This window comes from Nerophis ophidion, linkage group LG25 (assembly GCF_033978795.1).
Source record: "Nerophis ophidion isolate RoL-2023_Sa linkage group LG25, RoL_Noph_v1.0, whole genome shotgun sequence".
In the NCBI taxonomy this organism is placed as follows: Eukaryota; Metazoa; Chordata; class Actinopteri; order Syngnathiformes; family Syngnathidae; genus Nerophis; species Nerophis ophidion.
The window spans coordinates 12,861,361-12,887,561 of NC_084635.1; the positions used below are offsets into that span (position 1 = coordinate 12,861,361).

The window sequence follows — 26,201 nt, forward strand, 5'->3', positions numbered from 1 at the left end:
TACGGACCTTTGGTCCCTCAGGCGGTACTGCATCAAAAACCGACATCATTGTGTTAAGGATATCACCACATGAGCTCAGGAACACTTCATAAAACCACTGTCAGTAACTACAGTTGGTCACTACATCTGTAAGTGCAAGTTAAAACTCTACTATTCAAAGCCAAATCCATTTACCAACAACACCCTGAAACCATGTCCGGCTTTGCTGGGCCCGAGCTCATCTAAAATGGACTGATGCAAAGTGGAAAAGTGTTCTGTGGTCTGACGAGTCTACATTTCAAATTATATTTGGAAACAGAGGACATGGTGTCCTCCAGAACAAAGAGGAAAATAACCATCCGGATTGTTAAAGACGCAAAGTTCAAAAGCCAGCATCTGTGATGGTATGGGGGTGTATTAGTGCCCAAGGTATGGGTAACTTACACATCTGTGAAGGCACCATTAATGCTGAAAGGTCCATACAGGTTTTGGAGCAACATATGTTGTCATCCAAGCAGCGTTATCATGGACGCCCCTGCTTATTTCAGCAAGACAGGTGTTACAACAGCGTGGCTTCGTAAAAAAAAAGTGCGGGCCCGCCTGCAGTCCAGACCTGTCTCCCATCGAAAACGTGTAGCGCATTATGAAGCGTAAAATACGACAACGGAGACCCCGGACTGTTGAACGAATGAAGCTCTACATAAAACAAAAATAGGAGAGAATTCCACTTTCAAAGCTTCAACAATTAGTTTCCTCAGTTCCCAAACGTTTATTGAGTGTTATTAAAAGAAAAGGTGGTGTAACAAAGTGGTGAACATGCCCTTTCCCAACTACTTTGGTACGTGTTGCAGCCATGAAATTCTAAGTGAATTATTATTTGCAAAAAAAAATAAAGTTTATGAGTTTGAACATCAAATATCTTGTCTTTGTAGTGCATTCAACTGAATATGGGTTGAAAAGGATTTGCAAATCATTGTATTCCGTTTACATTTACATCTAACACAATTTCCCAACTCATGAGGAAACGGGGTTTGTGTGCTGTTGGGTGGTCTACCTTAAAAAGGCTGTGCTGTGTGCGAGTGTGTTTAGCGGTGGCAGTCTGTTTGAAGCCAGTGTTTGTGCATAAGAGGGAATATTTGCACTGGTGAGGGTTTGTTTGCACATTTGTGTGATTCTTTCGAGTGCATCCTGTTTTCTTCTGTGAGCCAGCAGGTTTCCACCAAACTAGCTGTTTACTGAGCACACAGATGAAATGTATGTGTGTGTGTGTGTGCAAGTAGGTACAGGTATGTGTTTGCCTCACCTTCACCCTGGGTGGCCACCTTTAGCCCTGCAGAGCTTTCTCCCTGGCCATTAAGGTTGTGGGCCACAACCCTGAAGCGATATTTGGTGTCTGGCATCAGGCTCTGGATGGTGACCTGCATCTCCCCTGGTCGGCTTGTATTTACAACTCGCTCCCTGATGTGAACACAAATAAACAGGCATGAGCCTAACACTACATCTCTACATGCAATGGGTGAGAAAATATGTTGGCCCGCCCTACGTTAACAGGAACCATTCATTCACACTCACAGTGGTAGCTTTAAAAGTTATCATCAGACAACTGCATGGTCGTTGGCATCAGCGTGTTGGGCACAAGATTAAAGGCCTACTGAAACCCACTACTACCTACTACTGATAGTTTATATATCAATGATGAAATATTAACATTGCAACACATGGCAATACGGCCGGTTTATTTTATTGAATTGCAATTTAAAATTTCCCGCGAAGTATCCTGTTGAAAACGTCGCAAAACGATGAGGCGTATGATGACATGTTCTTCCAGCACCGATCACGGCTAAAAGTAGTCTGCATTAATCGCATAATTACACAGTATTCTGGACATCTGTGTTGCTGAATCTTTTGCAATTTGTTCAATTAAAAATGGAGAAGTCAAAGAAGAAAGATGTAGGTGGGAAGCGGTGTATTGCAGCTGCCTTTAGCAACACAAACACAGCCGGTGTTTCCTTGTTTACATTCCCGAAGGTGAAGCTTTACTATGGAACAGAGCGGTCAAGCGAACATTGGTTCCCGACCACATGTCAACCGGCAGGTTTTGGTGAGAAAATTGTGGTAATAAGTCGGCTCTTACCGTAGACATGAGCTGCGGACCCTCTTACCTCCTCCCACCGGAGACACTGGCGGTCACCACACCCCTCTGAATTTCAGGTACCATTTAATCTCACTAAAACACTAGTAACACAATAAGCAGATAAGGGATTTTCCAGAAATATCCTAGTAAATGTGTCTAATAACATCTGAATCGCTCCCACTGCCCTCGCCTTTTTTTTTCTTCTAGTCCTTCACTCTCACTATCCTCATCCACGAATCTTTCATTCTCGCTCAAATTAATGGGGAAATCGTCGCTTTCTCGGTCCGAATCGCTCTCGCTGCTGGTGGCCATGATTGTAAACAATGTAAGGATGTGAGGAGCTCCACAACCCGTGACGTCACAGCGTTTTTATTAGCGACCAAAAGTTGCGAACTTTATAGTCAATGTTCTCTACTAAATCCTTTCAGCAAAAATATGGCAATATTGCGAAATGATCAAGTACGACACATAGAATGGACCTGCTATCCCCGTTTAAATAAGAAGATCTCATTTCAGTAGGCCTTTAAAGGGCAGCTTCATAGTACTGACAGACTATGAACTGCAGTTCGGCACCAATCAGATGACAACTCTGCGAATTTCTCTTGAATGTTGAGTTGTTGGGTTGAGTTTGAGTTTATTTCGAACATAGAAGCATACAACATGATACATCACAATTCACGGTTTTTCTTTTCAACATGTTCGAAAAGGAGTAGGAAGAAGCAGAGCTTGTTTAATCCTACCCCTTTTCTTTTAGATAACAGTTGCTAAAACTTTTTGTTCACTTACTGTTCTCGATTTACTCACAATATACTCCATAAGTAATCACAATAAAAATAAATAAATAAATTAATAATAATGATTTAATAAAAAATAATTAGTGGAGTAAGTCATATTTCGTATGATGAGATAAGTAATTTGAGAATGAATGAATGGATGGATGAAATAAATGGACAATGTCTGTCATGGTTCTTCTTCTTCGTACTTTGTAAACACAACGTTTGAAGAGTTTCCTGAAGTTGATCATATTAGGACATTGTTTGATCGCTTTGCTTAAAGGCCCACTGAAACCCACTACTGCCGACCACGCAGTCTGATAGTTTATATATCAATGATGAAATATTAACATTGCAACACATGCCGATACGGCCTTTTTAGTTTACTAAATTGCAATTTTAAATTTCCCGTGGAGTTTCTTGTTGAAAAAGTCCAGAATGATGACGTGTGTTTGTGACGTTATTGGTTGGAGGGGACATATTAGCTCAGCACCACTTACAGCTAAATCTTGTCTCTTTTCATCCCATAATTACACAGTAATTTAACATCTGTGTTGCTGAATCTTTTGGAATTTGTTCAATTAATAATGGAGACTATAAATAAGAATGCTGTTGGTGGAAAGCGGTGTATTGCAGCTGTCTTTAGCACCGAGACACAGCCGGTGTTACTTTGTTTTTGTTGTGAAGCTTTAACAAAGAGCGGTCAAGCCAACATTTTTCTCTACATCACTCAGCAAGTTTTTGGATGGGAAAATTGTCAGCTCTTACCGGAGACTTCAGTGGATTATAGGACCTTCTCCTGTAGCTGTCAAAAAGGCAGCTGTGATCTTGGCTCCTCATCGGCTTCTCTCTGAGACACTGGCGTTCACCGCAGCCATCCGACTTTCAGGTATGACTTTACCCATCTAATCTCACTAAAATACTAGTAACACAATAAGCAGATAAGGGATTTTCCAGAATTATCCTAGTAAATGTGTCTAATTACATCTGAAACGCTACCACTGCCGCCGCCGTCGCTTTTTTTTTTTTTTTTAGTGCCTTACTCTTACTTCCTTAATCCACGAATCTTTCATCCTCGCTCAAATTAATGGGGACATTGTTGCTTTCTCGGTCTGAATAGCTCTTGCTGCTGGAGGCTATGATTATAAACAATGTGAGGAAGTGAGGAGCCCTCACACCGGTGACGTCACACGCACATTATCTGCTACTTCCGGTTAAGGCAAGGCTTTTTTATTAGCGACCAAAAGTTGCAAACTTTATCGTCGATGTTCTCTACTAAATCCTTTCAGCAAAAATATGGCAATATTGCGAAATGATCAAGTATGACACATAGAATGGACCTGCTATCCCCGTTTAAATAAGAAAATCTCATTTCAGTAGGCCTTTAATTCATTCAATAATATAATTCCACATTCAGACATACTGAAGGTCGTAAGTGTTGTATGTGCATACAAATGTTTTAAATTACATTTTTCTCTGAGATAATATTTCTCCTCTTTTTTTGAGAAGAATTGTTGTAAATTATTGGGTAGGAGGTTATAGTTGGCTTTGTGTATATATTTAGCTTTTTGCAAATTCACTATGTCATGGAATTTCAGTATTTTTGATTCAATAAATAAAGGATTTGTATGTATTATTCTAACTGATCTTTTTTGTAACACCGTTAATGAATGAAGTGTACTTTTGTAGTTAATTCCACCATATTTCAACACATATGATGTGGTGGTTTATTGTCAGTTATGGAGTAACTAGATATACATTATATGAAATGCAAGCATTACCAGACATTACAGTCGTCCCTTGCCACATCACGGCTTCACTACATCGCAGATTTAAAAACATTTTTAAAGCATATTTTTTGGCCTAAATTAAGTGTTAAATTAAAAAACCCAAAACCAGTGAAGTTGGCACGTTGTGTAAATCGTAAATAAAAACAGGATACAATAATTTGCATATCCTTTCAACTTATATTTATATATATATATATATATATATATATATATATATATATATATATATATATATATATATATATATACATATATGTATATATATATGTATATACATATATATATATATATATATACACATATATATATATATATATATTAAAGGTGTAACGGTACATGTATTTGTATATATATATATATATATATATATATTAAAGGTGTAACGGTACATGTATTTGTATTGAATCGTTTCGGTACGGGAGTTTCGGCTCGGTGCGGAGGAGTACCGAACGAGTTCCACACGAACATATAAAGAAGTCGCCTATGCTAAAGTCTTAACAAGCTGCTCCGCTCCGTTCTGCCTCCGTCTCCTACACAGCACCCAGCATTGTCCCACCCACACAACCATCTGATTGGTTACAACCGTAGCGGTAACAAGCCAATCGCAAGTGCGTATACAGAGCGCATGGAGTCAGCGCTTCAGCGTTGAGCAGATATGTGTTTAGCAGGTGAGCAGTGGACTCTCCCCAAATTATACTTAACATTTCCAATTCACATCAATATGAGCCCATTGATCTTCTAGAAACAAACTGCAGCTAAGCTTACTCGCAGTCCTGGCTTTAGGTAAAGGCTAGTTAATTTTTAGCGTAACGTTAGCTCATTCTGCGGTGTGTGTTACGGACAGTGTTGATTGAGGTGTTGAATCAGCAAAAAAGGACATCATATTAAATGAAGAGTTTCTGTCTCTGATAGTTGATATAATAATGTAAGTGCATCATAAAGCCAACATGAACTCCATGGTGTTCAGGGATAAATAGTCTCTCCTATTGCTGTTGTGCTATTTTTTCAGCTATAGTTACATTAATCATTAGTAATGTAGCAGCCTAGTTTTGAATGGCAGGGTCCCTGCTATCACATGTTGATACAAATATAACATTTACCTAATAAAAATCAACTACAGGCTTCCCAAATGCTGTAATAAATTAAGCATGATGAGTTGACTTGAAACTGTTTAATGTTGCACTTTTTATATGTAGAAGAAAAGTTTTGTCATTTTATTTAATCTGAGCAACACGTTGAGGCAGTAACGTGGGCAGAATTATTAAATTGTTTCCAATGTTAAAAGGATAAAGCCATTTTTTTTTTACAAATTTGGTAAATAAATAACACAAAAAAATAATACTTTGTTGTTTTCTTACTGTACCGAAAATGAACCGAACCGTGACCTCTAAACCGAGGTACGTACCGAACCGAAATTTTTGTGTACCGTTACATCCGTAAAATACATATATATATATATATATATATATTATATATACCTATACAGGACTGTCTCACAAAATTAGAATATTGTGATAAAGTCCTTTATTTTCTGTAATGAAACTAAAAACGTGGAATTGTCATACATTCTGAATGCACTGCACATCAACTGAAATATTGCAAGCATTTTATTATTTTAATTTTGCTGATTATGGCATACAGCTTAAGAAAACTCAAAAATCCTATCTCAATGATGATTTAATTTTCCAGCATGATCTGGCACCTGTCCACAGTGCCAAAACCACCAGTAACTGGTGTACTGACCATGGCATTACTGTCCTCGATTGTCCTGCCAACTCCCCTGACCTGAACCCCATAGAACATGGGTGTCAAACTCTGGCCCGCGGGCCAAATTTGGCCCGCCGTTTAATTTCATTTGGCCCTTGAGGCAATATCAAATTAACATTAGAGCTGGCCCACCGGTAACACCACATTCACCACTAATACTCATACTTGCCAAACCTCCCGATTTTTCCGGCAGACTCCCGAAGTTTAGTGCCCTTCTCGAAAATCTCCGTGGGCAACCATTTTCCCGATTTCCACCCGGACAACAATATTGGTAGCATGCCTTAAAGGCAATGCCTTTAGCGTCCTCTACAACATGCCATCACGTCCTCTTTTCCTCCATATAAACAGCGTGCTGGCCAAGTCACATAATACATGCGGCTTTCACACACACATACTTGGTCAACAGCCATACAGGTCACACTGAGGGTGGCCGCATAAACAACTTTAACATTGTTACAAATATGCGCCACACTGTGAACCCACACCAAACAAGAATGACAAAACACATTTCGGGAGAACACCCGCACCATAACACAACATAAACACAACAGAACAAATACCCAGAACCCTTTGCATCACTAACTCTACAATATACACCCCCCGCTACCTCCAAACCCCGCCCACCTCATTTTTATTTTATTTTCGAATTTATTAGCCTGTGGAAAAAGTTAATGTTGGTATTTACCCCAGAAGGCTGCAAATAGAAAAGAGGCATTCATTTTCTTGGTTAAATTTTATTTAATATACCACTGATTTTTTTTCGTTTGTTTTTTGAAAGTTGATTTTGCACTATTACGTTATATAAGCTCTGCCTGTTCCATGGGAGGAAGCCCGAGTACCCGGAGGGAACCCACGCAGTCACGGGGAGAACATGCAAACTCCACACAGAAAGACCCCGAGCCCGGGATTGAACCCAGGATTACTCAGGACTTTCGTATTGTGAGGCAGATGCACTAACCCCTGTCTCACCATGCTGCCCTATGTAAGCCGTGCTTGTTCAATATTCATTGCAAAACTTGTTTGATTCCCTATTAAAAGGTTAATTTGTTCAACCTTGGCCCGCGGCTTTGTTCAGTTTTAAATTTTGGCCCACTCTGTATTTGAGTTTGACACTCCTGCAATGGAGAATTGTGAAGAAGAAGCTGAAAGACACCAGACTCAATAATGCAAATGAGCTAAAGGCCGCTATTGAAGCATCCTGGGCTTCCATAACACCTCAGCAATGCCACAGACTGATATCCTCAATGCCACGCCGCATTGATACAGTAATCCGTGCAAAAAGATTTCCCAACCAGGTACTGAGTGCATTAATTGACATTTTTAAATGTTTGATTTTGTTTTACTGTTGGTCTGAGGATGTATTCAAATTTTTTGAAATATGATTTTTGAGTTTTCTTAAGCTGTATGCCATAATCAGCAATATTAAAATAATAAAAGGCTTGCAATGTTTCAGTTGATGTGTAACGAATCCAGAATGTATGACACTTTCATGTTTTTAGTTGCATTACAGAAAATAAAGGACTTTATCACAATATTGTAATTTTCTGAGACAGTCCTGTATGTATACATTTATACATACACAGCATATATCGTTTAACCTTAACCTTTTTGTTCACTTACAAAAACATTTTAAGAAAGGAATTAGCGTTAATTAGTAAACTTGCACTGTTTTAACTGTTTTGATGAACCACTTCCAGGGTGCTCTGAGCTTTAGTAAGGCATTCACACAGGTGAGGGTGAGTATAGGTGCCCTCCTGGCACAATCACAATGTAGACTGTGTGTTACCTGCTGGTGCCCTCCTGGCTGTAGAAAACCGAGTAGGTTAGCTCGTCTCCGTGCGGTTCAGCCGGCGGGCGCCAGGTGAGCTTGATGAAGCGGGTGGAAACCAGCGAAGCCACCACATCGCGGGGGGCGGAGGGAGTGGGCCCTGCTTGACTGGCCCCACCTCCGGAGCCTGGTGTTACATGGTCAGTAGTGTTAGGAGTCAGCGAGGGGGGGTGGAGAGGGGGCAGGGCGACATCTTGGGGTGGGGGAAAGAGGAGGTGAGGAGAGTCGGGGGCGGGGAGGGGAGGCGAGGTGAGGAATAGTGTGCAGAAGAGGAGAACAGGACAGGAAGGTGAAATGGAAATGACGGTGAAACGAAAGGAAGGAAGGAAACAAAAACAGAAGAAAAAACAAAATAACAACAACGTAACCAAAAAAGACTTTCGGCGTGACAAGGAGACAGAAATAAAACAGCTGTACTAAACTCACAAAGCTGACAAATAACAGCACAATACAAGGGGGAACTACACATGCAGATCTACTGTGCCTACACACTGCTGTCTAAGCACACAACAAAGTGCAACTACATTCTGAGACGGCGTACAAAACGTCGCCTTCACAAGCAGTAAAACTACTAATTGTTGCATGGATTTGGTTAAAACCAGATCAGAAGAACACATTCAAATTAATAAGGTTTTTGTCTTTTTAAAGATGGGATTGACCTAACTAAATTATATACTGCATATAAACCCTGTATATCAGTGGTTCTAAACCTGGGTTCGATGGAACCCTAGAGGTTCGGTGAGTCGGCCTCAGGGGTTCGGCGGAGGTCAAAACACACCCGACTCATCGTGTCAATAAAAACTTTTCCCTATCGGCGTATTACGGATACGGCAACAGCAGAAGTCAGACCGATTTGCAGATGTGTCATTTGTTGTGAGTTTAAGCACTGTGTTTTGTTTTTGTTGTTTGAACAAGGTGATGTCCATGCACGGTTCATTTTGTGCACCAGTAAAAAAAACATGGTAACACTTTAGTATGGGGAACATATTCAGCATTAATTAGTTGCTTATGAACATGCAAATTAGTAACATTTTGGATCTTAACTAGTCTTTATTAAGGCCTAACCCTCTAACCCTGACCCTAAACCAGGGGTGCGCATTACGTCAATCGCGATCGACTGGTCGATCTTAGAGGGTGTGTCAGTCGATCTCAAGCCAGGCATTAAAAAATAGACATAAAAATGAGCAATCATCAATCATACCAAGACTTCACTTTCGTCAGTTGTTTGACATTCTCGGCACCCGAGGATCTTGTGAGATGACGCTGGCTGCTGCGAGCTCATATTTAAGAAAAAAAATCACTAACAGGGCGGACGCAGAGAAACACATTTTATTTCTAGAGACTCCGTACCTACTGTCAAAACTCTAAAGACCAACTGCACAGTTCCTGTCTTCACCATAAAAGACCTGTTTCATCCTGCCTGTGCTAACAAAATAAGAGACTCAGAAAGCTAGCGTGCAAAAGCTACCAAGCTACGGAGTTTGATGCCAATGTATTTCTCCCCCGCCCTCAGCGACCGCTTTCTCACTTGCTTGCCCACCCGCACAGTCACTGACGTCACTCACCTGCTGCCAGACATTAAAGGGCCACACACATATGCTACTCTCATAACAAAGTGTTTAAAAACGAGTATGCAAGTTGGACAAATGAGATGCCAAATCCAACCACTTTCATGTGGTATTGGACAGAAAGGAGGACTTTTTTTTTTCTCCTCCATTTCAAAATGCGGACGTTACCAGCACCACTGTCTAATTCCAATCAATGCAAGTCATCAGAATCAAATACACCAACTTATATTCTTGTCTTCATGAAAGAAAGGAATCCATGTGTGTTAAACATGCTTGTATTATCATTAAACACCATTAACTTGTTAACAAAAATGTCTCTTTCATAAATAAATAAATATAAATTATAAATAGGAATGAGGTAGATCTCCTCGACTTGGTCAATTGAAAAGTAGCTCGCCTGCAGAAAAAGTGTGAGCGCCCATGCCCTAAACAAATAACTCTAAATTAAGTCTTTATTTCTCAGAATATGTTCCCTTAGTGTCCAAATAACTCTAAATTGGTCATGATCTGTGGTCTGGATTATGTTTGTTATTTTTTTGTTAGTTTTTGGACTCTTTTAGTTCCTGTTTGCGCTCCCTTGTTTTGTTTGGTTATGACTTATGTTGTCCTCTGTGTTTTTTAAACACTTTGATTTGTATTTTACTGTTTTAATTGATTTTACCCTTTAAAATTGTTTTTAATCATATTTGTTTTCATATTGTTTTTTTCTTATGTTGGTATTCCATCCATTCATTTTCTACCGCTTATTCCCTTTTGGGGTTGCGGGGGGCGCTGGCGCCTATCTCAGCTACAATCGGGCGGAAGCCGGGGTACACCCTGGACAAGTCGCCACCTCATCGCAGGGCCAACACAGATAGACAGACAACATTCACACTCACATTCACACACTAGGGCCAATTTAGGGCCAATCAACCTATCCCCAGGTGCATGTATTTGGAAGTGGGAGGAAGCCGGAGTACCCGGAGGGAACCCACGCAGTCACGGGGAGAACATGCAAACTCCACACAGAAAGATCCCGAGCCTGGATTTGAACCCAGGACTGCAGGAACTTCGTATTGTGAGGCAGACGCACTAACCCTTCTGACACCGTGTTGGTATTATATTTATTTATTTTTTGTTTTTATTCAGTCATTGGTGGAGCATAATATTGTTTTTTTTAATATTGTTTTTAACATGGCTGTGCAGCACTTTGGAAACGTTATTGTTGTTTAAATGTGCTATATAAATAAAGTGGATTGGATTGGATTGGATATGATCATTATGTCATGACGGAGGGGTCGCAGTTTACTGCGAGGTTTGTTCTCCCGGGATGCAAATGGACTATTCCGGACAAGGCTTGCAGGTAGGAACATATTTATTAACTTGATAAATCTTGGCCAGGCATGAGGTAAACAAACATAAACTATGGCGTGGAACAAACACAAAGCTGTGGCATGAAACAAACAAACATAAACTATGGCTTCGAAACAAACACAAAACTGCGGCAAGAAATAAACAAGACTTATGTGGACACGGCATGAACCGAGCAAGACGAACTGTAGTCCATCCATCAATCCATCATCTTCCACTTATCAGAGGTCGGGTCGCGGGGGCAGCAGCCTATGCAGGGAAGCCCAGACTTCCCTCTCCCCAGCCACTTCGTCTAGCTCTTCCCGGGGGATCCCGAGGCGTTCCCAGGCCAGCCGGGAGACATAGTCTTCCCAACGTGTCCTGGGTCTTCCCCGTGGCCTCCTACCGGTTGGACGTGCCCTAAAGGGAGGCGTTCAGGTGGCATCCTGACCAGATGCCCGAACCACCTCATCTGGCTCCTCTCGATGTGAAGGAGCAGCGGCTTTACTTTGAGTTCCTCCCGGATGGCAGAGCTTCTCACCCTATCTCTAAGGGAGAGCCCCGCCACACGGCGGAGGAAACTCATTTCTGGCCGCTTGTACCCGTGATCTTATCCTTTCGGTCTTGACCCAAAGCTCATGACCATAGGTGAGGATGGGAACGTAGATCGACCGGTAAATTGAGAGCTTTGCCTTCCGGCTCAGCTCCTTCTTCGCCACAACGGATCGATACAACGTCCGCATTACTGAAGACGCCGTACCGATCCGCCTGTCGATCTCACGATCCACTCTTCCCCCACTCGTGAACAAGACTCCTAGGTACTTGAACTCCTCCACTTGGGGCAGGGTCTCCTCCCCAACCCGGAGATGGCACTCCACCCTTTTCCGGGCGAGAACCATGGACTCGGACTTGGAGCTGCTGATTCTCATTCCGGTGGCTTCACTTCAGTTTCATGCGATACTACGAACTGTAGTATCGCATGAACTGTATGCGATACTACAAACTGTAGTATCGCATGAAAAAAAGCAACGACGCCAGGCCGACTGACTGGCAAAGACAGGCTTAAATTAAGGTCTTGATTATAAACAGGCGCACGGTCCGAAGACCAGAGGCAGGTGAAAATTATAAGTCGGCATGGTAACCAAACAAAACAAGGGAGCGCAGACAGGAACTAAACATCATCCAGACCCCAGATAATGACAAAATTAAGTCTTTGTTATTTAGAATATGTTCCGTATACTAAAGTGTTACCAAAAACAAATAACTTTGTCTAGAATTTGAAAAAAATTAACATTTTACTTTTCACTAATGAAGGGGTTCGGTGAATGCGCATATGAAACTGGTGGGGTTCGGTACCTCCAACAAGGTTAAGACCCATCCATCCATCCATTTTCTACCACTTATTCCCTTTCGGGGTCGCTGGCGCCTATCTCAGCTACAATCGGGCGGAAGGCGGGGTACACCCTGGACAAGTCGCCACCTCATCGCAGGGCCAACACAGATAGACAGACAACATTCACACTCACATTCACACACTAGGGCCAATTTAGTGTTGCCAATCAACCTATCCCCAGGTGCATGTCTTTGGAAGTGGGAGGAAGCCGGAGTACCCGGAGGGAACCCACGCATTCACGGGGAGAACATGCAAACTCCACACAGAAAGATCCCGAGCCTGGATTTGAACCCAGGACTGCAGGACCTTCGTATTGTGAGGCAGACGCACTAACCCCTCTGCCACCGTGAAGCCCAGGTTAAGACCCACTGCTGTATATAAAACATTTTTCGCGGAAGGTTCTTAAAAACAGAAGAACGCTCTTGCAACTCTGACATAATAAATTGAACAAACTCAAATGTCTACCGGAATATACAAAATAAGACAAATAGTGAAGGGATGAGTAAGGCCCCAAGGTGCTTAGCTTTTTGCAAATGTGACACCGTTTATTTGAATATCCCTGATTTTACACAACTGTTGTCCATTTTGTTGTGATACTGCAACATTATGATGTATTGTAGATGTCGATCTGCATGTTCTGTGAATTACGGCACACAAATATTGACACTGAAGGCTGTATGCTCCCTCCAGACACACCAGATGACTCCCCCAGCCCCCAAAAAACACTTTTCCATCTCATTCCACAGCCTGGCTGCAGAAAGTGATTTAATTTGACGAGGGTGGTTTTGGAAGGAATCTGACAATCTGTGGCAAGAAGCAGTGAGCTCCGCTTTCCGTTTGCTTGGCAAGTGGACGAGACAAAACCATATGGAAAAGAATGTCAACGTGCGTGACGTTGCTATTTGCGTGCAAGGAAGCGACGGGGACAAAGGATAAATACAACAAAGTAGCACGGTAACTGTCAGCTTGTGTCGTTTCTGGACCGAATGTGCGGGAATTAGCCGGTGTATAAATTATTCTGTAACATCATTGGGACAAAACCACTAATTTAGCTCACAAAGTTGCACACAGATCCATGTATTAATCACAAAATTCACAGTCATGAACATATATCATAAATTATAGTAAAATGCATTGTTCAACACATTGTCCTTTGACTGTGAAGGTGACAAACAAGGGTCAGTGTGGGTCTAGATCAGGGGTCACCAACGCGGTGCCCGCGGGCACCAGGTAGCCCGTAAGGACCAGATGAGTAGCCCGCTGGCATGTTCTAAAAATAGCTCAAATAGCAGCACTTACCAGTGAACGTCCCTCTTTTTTTTAAGATTGTATTTATTCACTAGCAAGCTGGTCTCGCTTTGCTCAACATTTTTAATTCTAAGAGAGACAAAACTCAAATAGAATTTGAAAATCCAAGAAAATATTTTAAAGACTTGGTCTTCTCTTGTTTATATACATTTATTATTTTTTTTACTTTGCTTCTCATAACTTTCAGAAAGACAATTTTAGAGAAAAAAATACAACCTTAAAAATGATTTTAGGACTTTTAATCACATATACCTTTTTACCTTTTAAATTCCTTCCTCTTCTTTCCTGACAATTTAAATCAATATTATCAATATTTTTTTTTTGTAAAGAATAATAAATAAATTAAAATTCTTCAGTTTAGCTTCTGTTTTTTCGACAAAGAATATTTGTGAAATATCTCTTCAAACTTATTGTGATTAAAATTAAAAAAATATATATCCTGGCAAATCTAGAAAATCTGTAGAATCAAATTTAAATCTTATTTCAAAGTCTTTTGAATTTCTTTTAAAATTTTTGTTCTGGAAAATCTAGAAGAAATAATGATTTCTCTTTGTTAGAAATATAGCTTGGTCCAATTTGTTGTATATTATAACAAAGTGCAGATTGGATTTTAACCCATTTAAAACATGCCATCAAAATTCTAAAATTAATCTTAATCAGGAAAAATGACTAATGTTCCATAAATTATTTTTTTAATTTTTTCAAAAAGATTTGAATTTTAAAGAGTCGAAATCGAAGATAAACTATGTTTCAAAATTTTATTTTCATTTTTTTCGTGTTTTCTCCTCTTTTAAATCGTTCAATTAAGTGTTTTTTTTTCATCATTTATTCCCTACAAAAAACCTTCTGTAAAAGGAAACAAAATGTACGACGGAATGACAGACAGAAATACCCTTTTTTTTGTATATATATATATATATATATATAGATTTATTTATTAAAGGGAAATTGAGCAAATTAGCTATTTCTGGCAATTTATTTAGGTGTGTATCAAACTATTAGCACTTCGCATTAATCAGTACCCACAAAGTAGCTCTTGGTTTCAAAAAGGTTGGTGACCCCTGGTCTAGATCTATATGCGTGTGTCAGTGTGCACACTAAAAAATGCTGGGTTATTTTGGGAACCCAATTTATGAGTTGCTAGTGTTGGGTTGAATTTTGGAGTTATTTTTATGAAGAGCAATACTTTTTTTGGTTTATAAGAGAATTATTTTAACTCAATTTCTGGGTTTTCAAAACTATGAACCATTTTTGGTTTTTTTTTTCAATAAGCAAAGCATTATAGGGTAAAATGCAAATTTTTTTTTTTAAATAGGTACTTTTTTCAGTAAGGGAATTTTATTACGAATTAATCTCATTAATAGTGTTTACAATCACACATTTTATGTACATGAACATATTTGAGCATGCTGTATAGGACTATTATGAACATACATGGAAATTTTAGAGAAAAATAAAATTTTACTCATATCTTGCTTTGGAGTATATTTTAATGGAATAAAAGTCATATTGATCAGTAGTTGGGAAGAGGTAGGACAAACCACCAGTAAAATTAACAATTTTTACCCAACTATTGGGTCAAGGAGCGCTAAATTGTGCAATCCAATAGTTGGGTTTGGAATAACCCAACATTGTAGTGAGCATAACTCAACTTTTGGAATAAATAATTCAACCCGCGAGTTTGGCTGGGAAATAACCCAAAATTAAGTTATCATAACTCAACTTTTTGGTTAAATCATTCAACGCAAAAGTTGGGTTGAAAAAAATTAACCCAAAATTTTGGGTTCAAATAACTCAAATAAGGGGTTCGCATACCTGCCAACCTTGAGACCTCCGAATTCGGTAGATGTGTAATGAACAAAGTCACTCGCTCTGTGGTAACCGAGCAACATGACATCACTGATCAGTGGGAGTGACATGCTACCAACCAATCAGGTAACAGACTCAGGTTGCGTCATCTTGTTGTCTCGCGGGGGATTGAGATTGCTTAAAGGGGAACATTATCACCAAACCTATGCAAGCGTCAATATATACCTTGATGTTGCAGAAAAAAAGACTATGTATTTTTTTAACCGATTTCCAAACTCTAAATGGGTGAATTTTGGCGAATTAAACGCCTTTCTGTTGATCAGTCTTGTAGCGATGACGTCAGAACACGATGTCACCAAGGTAATACACCCGCCATTTTCATTTTCACATTACAAACACCGGGTCTCAGCTCTGTTATTTTCCGTTTTTTCGACTATTTTTTGGAACCTTGGAGACATCATGCCTCGTCGGTGTGTTGTCGGAGGGTGTAACAACACTAACAGGGAGGGATTCAAGTTGCACCACTGGCAAGAAATCTGCCACCAGACCCCCATTGAATGTACCAAAGTGTCTTCACATTTGACCGGCGATGCTAAGACGGACATGGTACAGAGATGTATGGATAACCTGCAGATGCATTTGCAACGATTAAGTCAACGATATCACAAAGGTGAGTTTTGTTGATGTTGTTGACTTATGTGCTAATCTGACATATTTGGTCATGGCATGACTGCCAGCTAATCGACGCTAACATGCTACGCTGATCGATGCTAACATGCTATTTACGCTAGCTGTATGTACATTTGAAACTAGATACCCACATTTAATGCGAAACAAACACTTACCAATCGACATGTTTAGGTTGCTCCAGTGTCACAAGATGCGAAAGTCCTGATCGTTTGGTCCGCACATTTTACCGGCGATGCTAATAAGGCAGCCATGCTATGGGCCACTTCATTAGGTACACCCACGCTATGGCCGAATAGCGTCAATAGCTATTCGCTCAATAGCTTCAGTTTCTTCTTCAATTTCGTTTTCGCTATCTGCCTCCATACTGCGACCATCTGTTTCAATACATGCGTAATCTGTTGAATCGCTTAAGCCGCTGAAATCAGAGTCTGAATCCGAGCTAATGTCGCTATATCTTGCTGTGGTAATCGCCATGTTGTTTGTATTGGCAGCCCTGTATGACGTCACAGGGAAATGGATAGTGGTTTCGAAGATAGCGAAAATAAGGCACTTTAAAGCTTTATTTAGGGATATTTTCCGGGACCGGTAAACTTTTGAAAAAAACTTCAAAAAATACAACAAGCCACTGGGAACTGATTTTTATTGTTTTTAACCCTTTTGAAATTGTGATATTGTTCCCCTTTAAAATAAACTAAAAATGAGAAAATAAACTAAAAATGACAGCTGCAAAAAGCGAATAAATTGGGGATTAAACAGGAAAAGTCGCCGAGAGTGTATGCCAGTTTTTGGAGATTTTTTTCAAAAGGACCTCAGTCAGACTAAGGCACTCGTAATCAGAATAAATAGTTCTTCAATGTTTTACATTTTCACACCTTGCACTATTTTGTTACACTTTAAGCATTCCTGACATTTTCCTTACTTTTGCACCCTAATTTTAAGAGGTTCAATGTGATTTTAGACTTTTGTTTACATTGTTTGACTGTTTTGTGTTGACATTTCCTTTCTGATTTGATAGCTGCAGGGGATTATAATCAGAGGACGGTTGCTTTTGAAATAAAAATGTTTACATTTATTATATATGTCTTTTGGTCCTTGTATTCGACAGGTCATAAAAAATATCAATATTTATCAATTTTGCCTGATATAGAAGACATATACTGATACAGTTTTCAATCATAACCCCCAGCCCAAAGGCAGAGCAGAGCCTTGTGGGATAGACCGAGGCACTAATGAAGCTTCCATCCTCACATCATCTGCAGGTAATTGACATGCAGCAGAGTATCCAGTGTTTCTCTGTCCAATCTGTCTTGTACACGCAGGCCTGAGGTTGTTACAGTAAGGAGATGTCAGCCTCCTACCGCCATCGCCCAACTCTATTCATAGCTGATTAATTGTGCCATTAGTCTTTGTGCCGGAGGTAATGAATAGCCGGTATTAAGGCTTAATGAGGAAGGTTACTTCAAATCTGCATAATATATCTGGGCCACCAATACATATTACAGTAGTGGAAAAAAAAAAGACATGCAGAGTACAGCATTTGTCTTAATATTCAACTGACAAATGTACTGTATGTGGAATAGAGGGCCTATTCTCTATTCTAATTAGTTGCATAGTGGAACAGTGACCGGAAGCAACTGTGGGAGTTAGATGCCTTGCTGAAAGGTATCGGAATTGTGGTTGCCTCTGGCAGGGGCTCTCAACCTTTTTGACCTCGGGGGTCCAACTTTTCCACAACTCCAATATTAACACAAAATCATTAATCTTACTCTTTATTTTGATAGTATTCAATACTTATATCTAACCTACTTACAGTTTACAGCTTTGTCAAAAGATATGAAGCCAGATTATCATGTATTTAACCTAAGGCTTAGGTCAGGCTGATTAAGAAAATAAGTACTAACCAAAATATACCGCATAAATAACATATATAACTGATAAAAAATAGTTTTTTTACATACAGTTACGATAGTTCAAATGAATATACAAAATGGAATAAAATTAACTATCAATAAAACTAAAGTTCGAATGAAAATACAGTTTCATCATTTTTGTCAACAAATAAATGTACAGGGTTAGTATGAATACACAAAATTGAACATAATTATTGTTCAAATGAAACTACAGTTTCACAATTTTAGTCATATTTTTTGCGTTTAAAAAAATGTCTGAATGACTTTATCTCCAGACTTCTTCTGTTTGTTTGATATTGTCATTACTGCCACAAATAACTGATAACAAATACATGAACATGCAGTTATGATGGCTAAACTAAATACACAAAATTTAACAAAACTAAGGTTGAAATGAAAATACAGCTTCACCATTTTAGTCATATTTTCTGCGCTTAAAGAAATTTCTCTATGACTTTAGCCCCAGACTTCTTCTGTTTGTTTGATATTGTCATTACTGCCACACATAAGTGATAACAAATATATTTACATGCAGTTATGATGGCTAAAATGAATACACAACATTGAACAAAATTAATGTTCGAATGAAACTACAGTTTCACTATTTTAGTCATATTTTTTGCGTTTAAAAAAATGTCTGAATGACTTTATCTCCAGACTTCTTCTGTTTGTTTGAGATTGTCATTACTGCCACAAATAACTGATAACAAATACATGAACATGCAGTTATGATAGCTAAACTGAATACACAAAATTTAACAAAACTAAGGTTGAAATGAAAATACAGCTTCACCATTTTAGTCATATTTTCTGCCCTTAAAGAACTTTCTCTATGACTTTAGCCCCAGACTTCTTCTGTTTGTTTGGTATTGTCATTACTGCCACACATAAGTGATAACAAATATATTTACATGCAGTTATGATGGCTAAAATGAATACACAACATTGAACAAAATTAATGTTCAAATGAAACTACAGCTTCACATGTTTAGTCATATTTTTTGCGGTTAAAAAACAACGTCTCTATGACTTTATCTTCAGACTTCTATTCTTTGTTTGATATTGTCATTACTGCCACAAATAACTGGTAACAAATACATTTACATGCAGTTATGATGGCTAAAATTAACACACAAAATTGAACAAAATGAACGTCCGAATAAAACTACAGCTTCACCATTTTAGTCATATTTCTGCGCTTAAATAAACTTCACTATGACTTTAGCTCTAGACTTCTTCCTTTTGTTTGATATTGTCAATACTGCCACAAATAACTGCTAACAAATACATTTACATGCAGTTATAATTACTAAAATGAATACACAAAATTGAACAAAATGAACGTTCAAATGAAAATGCAGCTTCACCATTTTAGTCATATTTTCTGCGCTTAAAGACATTTCTCTATGACTTTAGCCCCAGACTACTTCTGTTTGTTTGATATTGTCATTACTGCCACAAATAACTGATAACAAATACATTTACGTTCAGTTATTATGGCTAAAATGAATACACAAAATTGAACAAAAACAACGTTCAAATAAAACTACAGCTTCACAATTTTAGTCATATTGTTTGCGGTTAAAAAAAAACGTCTCTATGACTTTATCTCCAGACTTCTTCTGTTTGTTTGATATTGTCATTACTGCCACAAATAACTGATAACACATAAATGTACATGCAGTTGTGATGGTTAATATGAATACACAAAATTGAACAAAATGAACGTTCAATGCGATGAGCTAGCGACTTGTCCAGGGTGTACACCGCCTTACGCCCGATTGTAGCTGAGATAGGCACCAGCGCCCCCCGCGACACCAAAGGGGACAAGCGGTAGAAAATGGATGGATGGATGGAACGTTCAAATGAAAATACACCTTCAACATTTTAGTCATATTTTTTGCGCTTAAAGAAACTTTTCTATGACTTAAGCGCCAGTTTTTTTTTTGTTTGTTTGATGTCGTCATTACTGCCACAAGTGGTGGAAAAGTGTATTACAACTGAGTACCGCTGCAGCCGAAAAATAGATATTTTTGGCTGCCTTCTAGAGGGCGGTAAAAAACTCTTGGTCAAAGGCGGCGTTCTTCACAGCTGCCGCCGTAAGCTGAAAAGGGCTCTCCTAAATTTGGAAGGCACCTGTTTGCCCAAACTCTGCCGAGATATATTGTAATGGCTTTGTAAGAGCTGCAAGGGCCTCCTGTCTATAGCTGATAGTAAAAAAAAAACTGTAGTAAAATAAAGAGAAAGACAGCCCCAGATAGCATCCAGACACAATCAAGCTCTTCTCAACTTTTAAATTGTGTTTCTAACTGCGTGCACTCGGCTGTTTCTCCCAGGAGGTGTGACCCCTGACGCTTAACTTTAAGTAGTTCATCAAATGGTCTCAGTGCCCAGATAAGGCTAAAGCACTCCACTAAAAGAAGGCATTCGTATCTGCCAGGAGCACAAACAGCACCAGGACCACTGAGGAAATGCAGCCAGGTTCTCGAAAAAAAAAAAAAGAAAAAAAAAAAGATATATCCTCAGGATAATCCGTCATTTGTAATTGTCTTTGGTAATGGGTAGTACATCGGAAACAGCTCCAGCACGACGCTAATGGTCCATTACGGAGTCATTTACTTTGATTTGGCGCAAAAAGAATGAACAATGTAGTCAAAAGCACGGCGTGCGGCTTTTAGAGAAAACATGCACACTGGCGGACCGCTTGGTTGCATGCTTGTGCTTCAAGGAACTAATCAGGTGGAAGAATTAAGTTCCCTCCGTGCAAAGATAAAAATGATGAGGTTTCAATTCAGCGTGAGGGTACAACAAAAACCAGTAATTGCTTTAATGGTTCTGAGGTAAATGTTGCGGAAAATTATTGGCAGCTGAGAGCAACTTCTGACGACTACGGGCTTTTTTCGCCCCCCCCACCCCGCTCGCCCCAACGGCTCACTTTAACAACTGGCGAGACGGGATAGCAAGACAAGTCAGGACATCCAAGTGAACCACAAACAGGAAAGCAATTTCTTTTTTTTTTTTTTAAGTAAGACCTTAAAAGACAAATGAAGCAAAACTTTTTGGTTCTTTGTGGTTCTGAAGGAAATTTGCACGCCTTTATCATGAGCTTAACTAAAATGAATTGCTTTCCTCGTCACCAAGTTAAAGGGGAACATTATCACCAAACCTATGCAAGCGTCAATATATACCTTGATGTTGAAGAAAAAAGAACATGTATTTTTTTTAACCAATTTCCGAACTCTAAATGGGTGAATTTTAGCAAATTAAACGCCTTTCTGTTTATCGGTCTTTTAGCGATGACGTCAGAACGTGACGTCACCGATGTAACACACCCACCATTTTAATTTTCACATTACAAACACCGGGTCTCAGCTCTGTTATTTTCCGTTTTTTCGACTATTGTTTGAAACCTTGGAGACATCATGCCTCGTCGGTGTGTTGTCGGAGGGTGTAACAACACTAACAGGGAGGGATTCAAGTTGCGCCACTGGCAAGAAATCTGCCGCCAGACCCTCGTTGAATTTGCCAGAGTGTCTGCCGGCGATGCTAAGGCAGACATGGCACAGAGATGTATGGATAACCTGCAGATGCATTTGCAACGATTAAGTCAACGAAATCACAAAGGTGAGTTTTGTTATTGTTGTTGACTTATGTGCTAATCAGACATATTTGGTCACAGCATGAATGCCAGCTAATCGATGCTAACATGCTACGCTAATCGATGCTAACATGCTATTTACGCTAGCTGTATGTACATTTGAAACTAGATACCAACATTTAATGCGAAACAAACACTTACCAATCGACAGATTTAAGTTGCTCCAGTGTCTCAAGATGCGAAAGTCCTGATGGTTTGGTCCACACATTTTACCGGCGATGCTACTAAGGCAGCCATGCTATGGGCCACTTCATTAGGTACACCCATGCTATGGCCGAATAGCGTCAATAGCTATTCGCTCAATAGCTTCAATTTCGTTTTCGCGATCTGCCTCCATACTCCGACCATCTGTTTCAATACATGCGTTATCTGTTGAATCGTTTAAGCCGCAGAAATCCGAGTCTGAATCCGAGCTAATGTCGCTATATCTTGCTGTGGTAACCGCCATGTTGTTTGTATTGGCAGCCCTGTATGACGTCACAGGGAAATGGACGGGTGGATATAGCCATGGTGAAAATCAGGCACTTTGAAGCAGTTTTCGGGATATTCCGGGAGGTGTACATTTTTTTTTAAAAACTTCGAAAAATAAAACAAGTCACTGGGAACTGATTTTTATTGTTGTTAACCCTTTTGAAATTGTGATAATGTTCCCCTTTAAGTTAAAGGGGAACATTATCACCAGACCTATGTAAGCGTCAATATATACCTTGATGTTGCAGAAAAAAGACCATATGTTTTTTTAACCGATTTCCGAACTCTAAAAGGGTGAATTTGGCGATTGAAACGCCTTTCAATTGTTCGCTGTCGGAGCAATGACCTTTCACCCGTGACGTCCCAACGGGAAGCAATCCGCCATTTTCTCAAACACATTACACACCAAGTAAAATCAGCTCTGTTATTTTCCGTTTTTTCGACTGTTTCCCGAACCTTGGAGACATTATGCCTCGTCAGTGTGTTGTCGGAGGGTGTAGCAACACCAGTTGACTTATGTGGAGTGTGCTAATCAGACATATTTGCTCACGGCATGACTGGAAGCTAATCGATGCTAACATGCTATCTAGGCTAGCTGTATCAATCAATCAATCAATCAATCAATGTTTATTTACATAGCCCTAAATCACAAATGTCTCAAAGGACTGTACAAACCACTACGACATCCTCGGAAAAACCCACATAAGGGCAAGGAAAACTCACACCCAGTGGGTACATATTGCATCACTATGCCTCATTTGTAGCTATATTTGCATCCAGCCTTTCCCTCCACCCACATTTAATGCCAAACAAACACAAACCAATCGACGGATTCAAGTTGCACTAGTGGTCAAAAGATGCAAAAGTCCCTTGTTTGTTCTGCACACCTTACCGACGATAGCGATGCTACGACAGAGATGGCACAGAGATGTGTGGATATCTTGCGATACTCAAAGCAGATGCATTTCCAACGATAAAGTCAACGAAATCACAAAGGTGAGTTTTGTTGATGTTATTGACTTATGTGCTAATTAGACATATTTGCTCACGGCATGACTGCAAGCTAATCAATGCTAACAGGCTATTTAGGCTAGCTGTATGTACATATTGCATCAATATGCTTCATTTGTAGCTATATTTGCATCCAGCCTTTCCCTCCACCCACATTTAATGCCAAACAAACACATACCAATCGTTGGTTAGAAGGCAATCGCCAAATTCGTCCTTGCTTCCTCCCGTGCCGCTCTCTGTCGTGATATGGCTCAATAGCTTCATTTTATTCTTCAATTTCGTTTTCGCTATCTGCCTCCACACTCCAACCATCCGTTTCAATACATGCGTAATCTGTTGAATCGCTTGCGCCGCTGAAATCCGAGTCTGAATCCGAACAACTATGCTATACCTTTCTTTGCTATCTGCCATGTTTTTTTCTGTTGGCTTCACGCAGTGGCACAGACAGGACAATAGACGGGTGGATATAGCGACGGTTAAAATAAGGCACTTTGATGCCGTTTTTCGGGATATTGCGCGATGGGTAAAATTTGTATATGTATGTATATATTTATATATACACACATATATGTATATACACATATTCATACATATATATATAAAATGTATGCATGCTTTGGAGCCCTTGCCTCGAAAGAAAACAATGTTTGCCTTGGTTCCCTTCTAACTTGCCTTGGTGCCCTAAAATATGAGCCCTAATTTAAGGCAACACTTGCTTTGACCTTAATAAGTTAACATTCGAGGCCTGTTGCTGCAAATGAATATTGGCTCCAAATATCGGCCTCTTTGACTACTATGAATCGACACCTGTTGTTGTTGACTTTGGACTAGCGATTGCACAATACATCAAGGCCGCGGAACAGAGACACACTACGGGCTTACACACACATCCACAAGAATATACGCCACACATACAGACCCCACCACCCCCCAACCCAACGCCCTCGACGCAGATCCCATAGTGGTGATGAATGGATGGTCAGCGCTTAAGAGCTGCGGCCTACCATAATGACCACAAACTCCCTTCCCTCTGTTGCTAGATATCTCCAGATGTATGTTGTAATATATATATATGTGCTTTGCTATGGAGGTTTTTTTCCCACTCCAGACTGGGCTCCTCTAGATTGTATTTTTTTACTCATCCTTCCTCAGCGTTTACCTTTTTCGGGGCGCCTTATGGTGACCCATTAGCGTTCTTGTTCTGTAACCCTATACAATGTTTGTTTGTCTAATCTTGAACAGGTTTGTGCTGAAAACAAAGTTTTGTTGTACTTGTGCAATAACAATAAAGACCTATCCTATCCTATCCTATTGGTGCCGGCCCAGAAAAAAACATAACAGTCGATCTCTCATCAGAACCATTATAAAATACCCCCGTTGCTACAATACTACAGAAGATTAAAAAAACAACATTTTTTTTAGTTCGTTTTGGTTTTGAATTCGACCATGTCGATGTCGAGGTTAGCGGGTTCCACTGTACCACTTACAACACAGTACAGTACAGCACTACTTTGAAAGCCCCCCGTGGTGGTGCAGACATAGTGAAACCCCGCTTATAAATCAACACATGCAGGAAGGGACTGTATTGGTTTCCGTGAAGGTCTATTTTTCAACAGCTGCCTGAAATCCTGTTATTCACAGCTTCTTTTTCAACGTAACTCCAGAGAAATAATTCAAAGACAAGTCTATTTACTGTACATTAGACTACCAGGAACATACTCTAGGGCAGGGGTCACCAACCTTTTTGAAACCAAGAGCTACTTCTTGGGTACTGATTAATGCGAAGGGCTACCAGTTTGATACACACTTAAATAAATGGCCAGAAATAGCCAATTTGCTCAATTTACCTTTAATAAATAAATAAATATATATAAAAAATGTGTATTTCTGTCTGTCATTCCGTCGTACATTTTTTTTCGTTTCACGGAAGGTTTTTTGTAGAGAATAAATGATGAAAAAAACACCTAATCGAAAGGTTTAAAAGAGGAGAAAACACACAAAAAAAATGAAAATACCATTTTGAAACATAGTTTATCTTCAATTTCGACTCTTTAAAATTCAAAATTCAACCGAAAAAAATGAAGAGAAAAACTAACTAATTGGAATCTTTTTGAAAAAATTTAAAAAATAATTTATGGAACATTATTAGTAATTTTTCCTGATTAAGATTAATTTTAGAATTTTGATGACATGTTTTAAATAGGTTAAAATCCAATCTGCACTTAGTTAGAATATATAACAAATTGGACCAAGTTGTATTTCTAAAAAAGACAAATCATTATTTCTTCTAGATTTTCCAGAACAAATTTTTTAAAAGAAATTCAAAAGACTTGGATGTAAAGATTTAAATTTGATTCTATTTTCTAGATTTGCCAGATTTTTTTTTTTTAATTTTAATCATAGTAAAATTGAAGAAATATTTCACAAATATTCTTTGTCGAAAAAACAGAAGCTAAAATGAAGAATTAAATTAAAATGTATTTATTATTCTTTACAATAATAATAAAATTAAAAAAATACTTGAACATTGATTTAAATTGTCAGGAAAGAAAAGGAAGGAATTTAAAAGGTAAAAATGAATATGTGTTTAATACAATCATTTTTAAGGTTGTATTTTTTCTCTAAAATTGTCTTTCTGAAAGTTATAAGAAGCAAAGTAAAAAAATAAATAAATGAATTTATTTAAACAAGTGAAGACCAAGTCTTTAAAATATTTTCTTGGATTTTCAAATTCTATTTGAGTTTTCTCTCTCTTAGAATTAAAAATGTTTAGCAAAGCGAGA

The 26,201-nt window shown here is 39.1% G+C and overlaps 1 protein-coding gene across 9 annotated transcripts in view; it reads right to left on the reverse strand.

Moving 5' to 3' along the window:
• neo1a (neogenin 1a) overlaps positions 1–26,201 on the reverse strand; it is a 479,989-nt gene that overhangs the window by 107,770 nt on the left and 346,018 nt on the right. For 5 of the 9 annotated variants that reach the window (XM_061887530.1, XM_061887532.1, XM_061887531.1 and 2 more), the window contains exons 8-9: positions 8,230–8,464; positions 1,283–1,437 (exon numbers count right to left, since the gene is read on the reverse strand). In XM_061887530.1, the coding sequence (XP_061743514.1) occupies positions 1,283–1,437; positions 8,230–8,464 (390 nt within the window). The remainder of the gene's footprint in view (positions 1–1,282; positions 1,438–8,229; positions 8,465–26,201) is intronic. The other 4 variants (XM_061887535.1, XM_061887537.1, XM_061887533.1 and 1 more) reach the window with 1 other exon arrangement.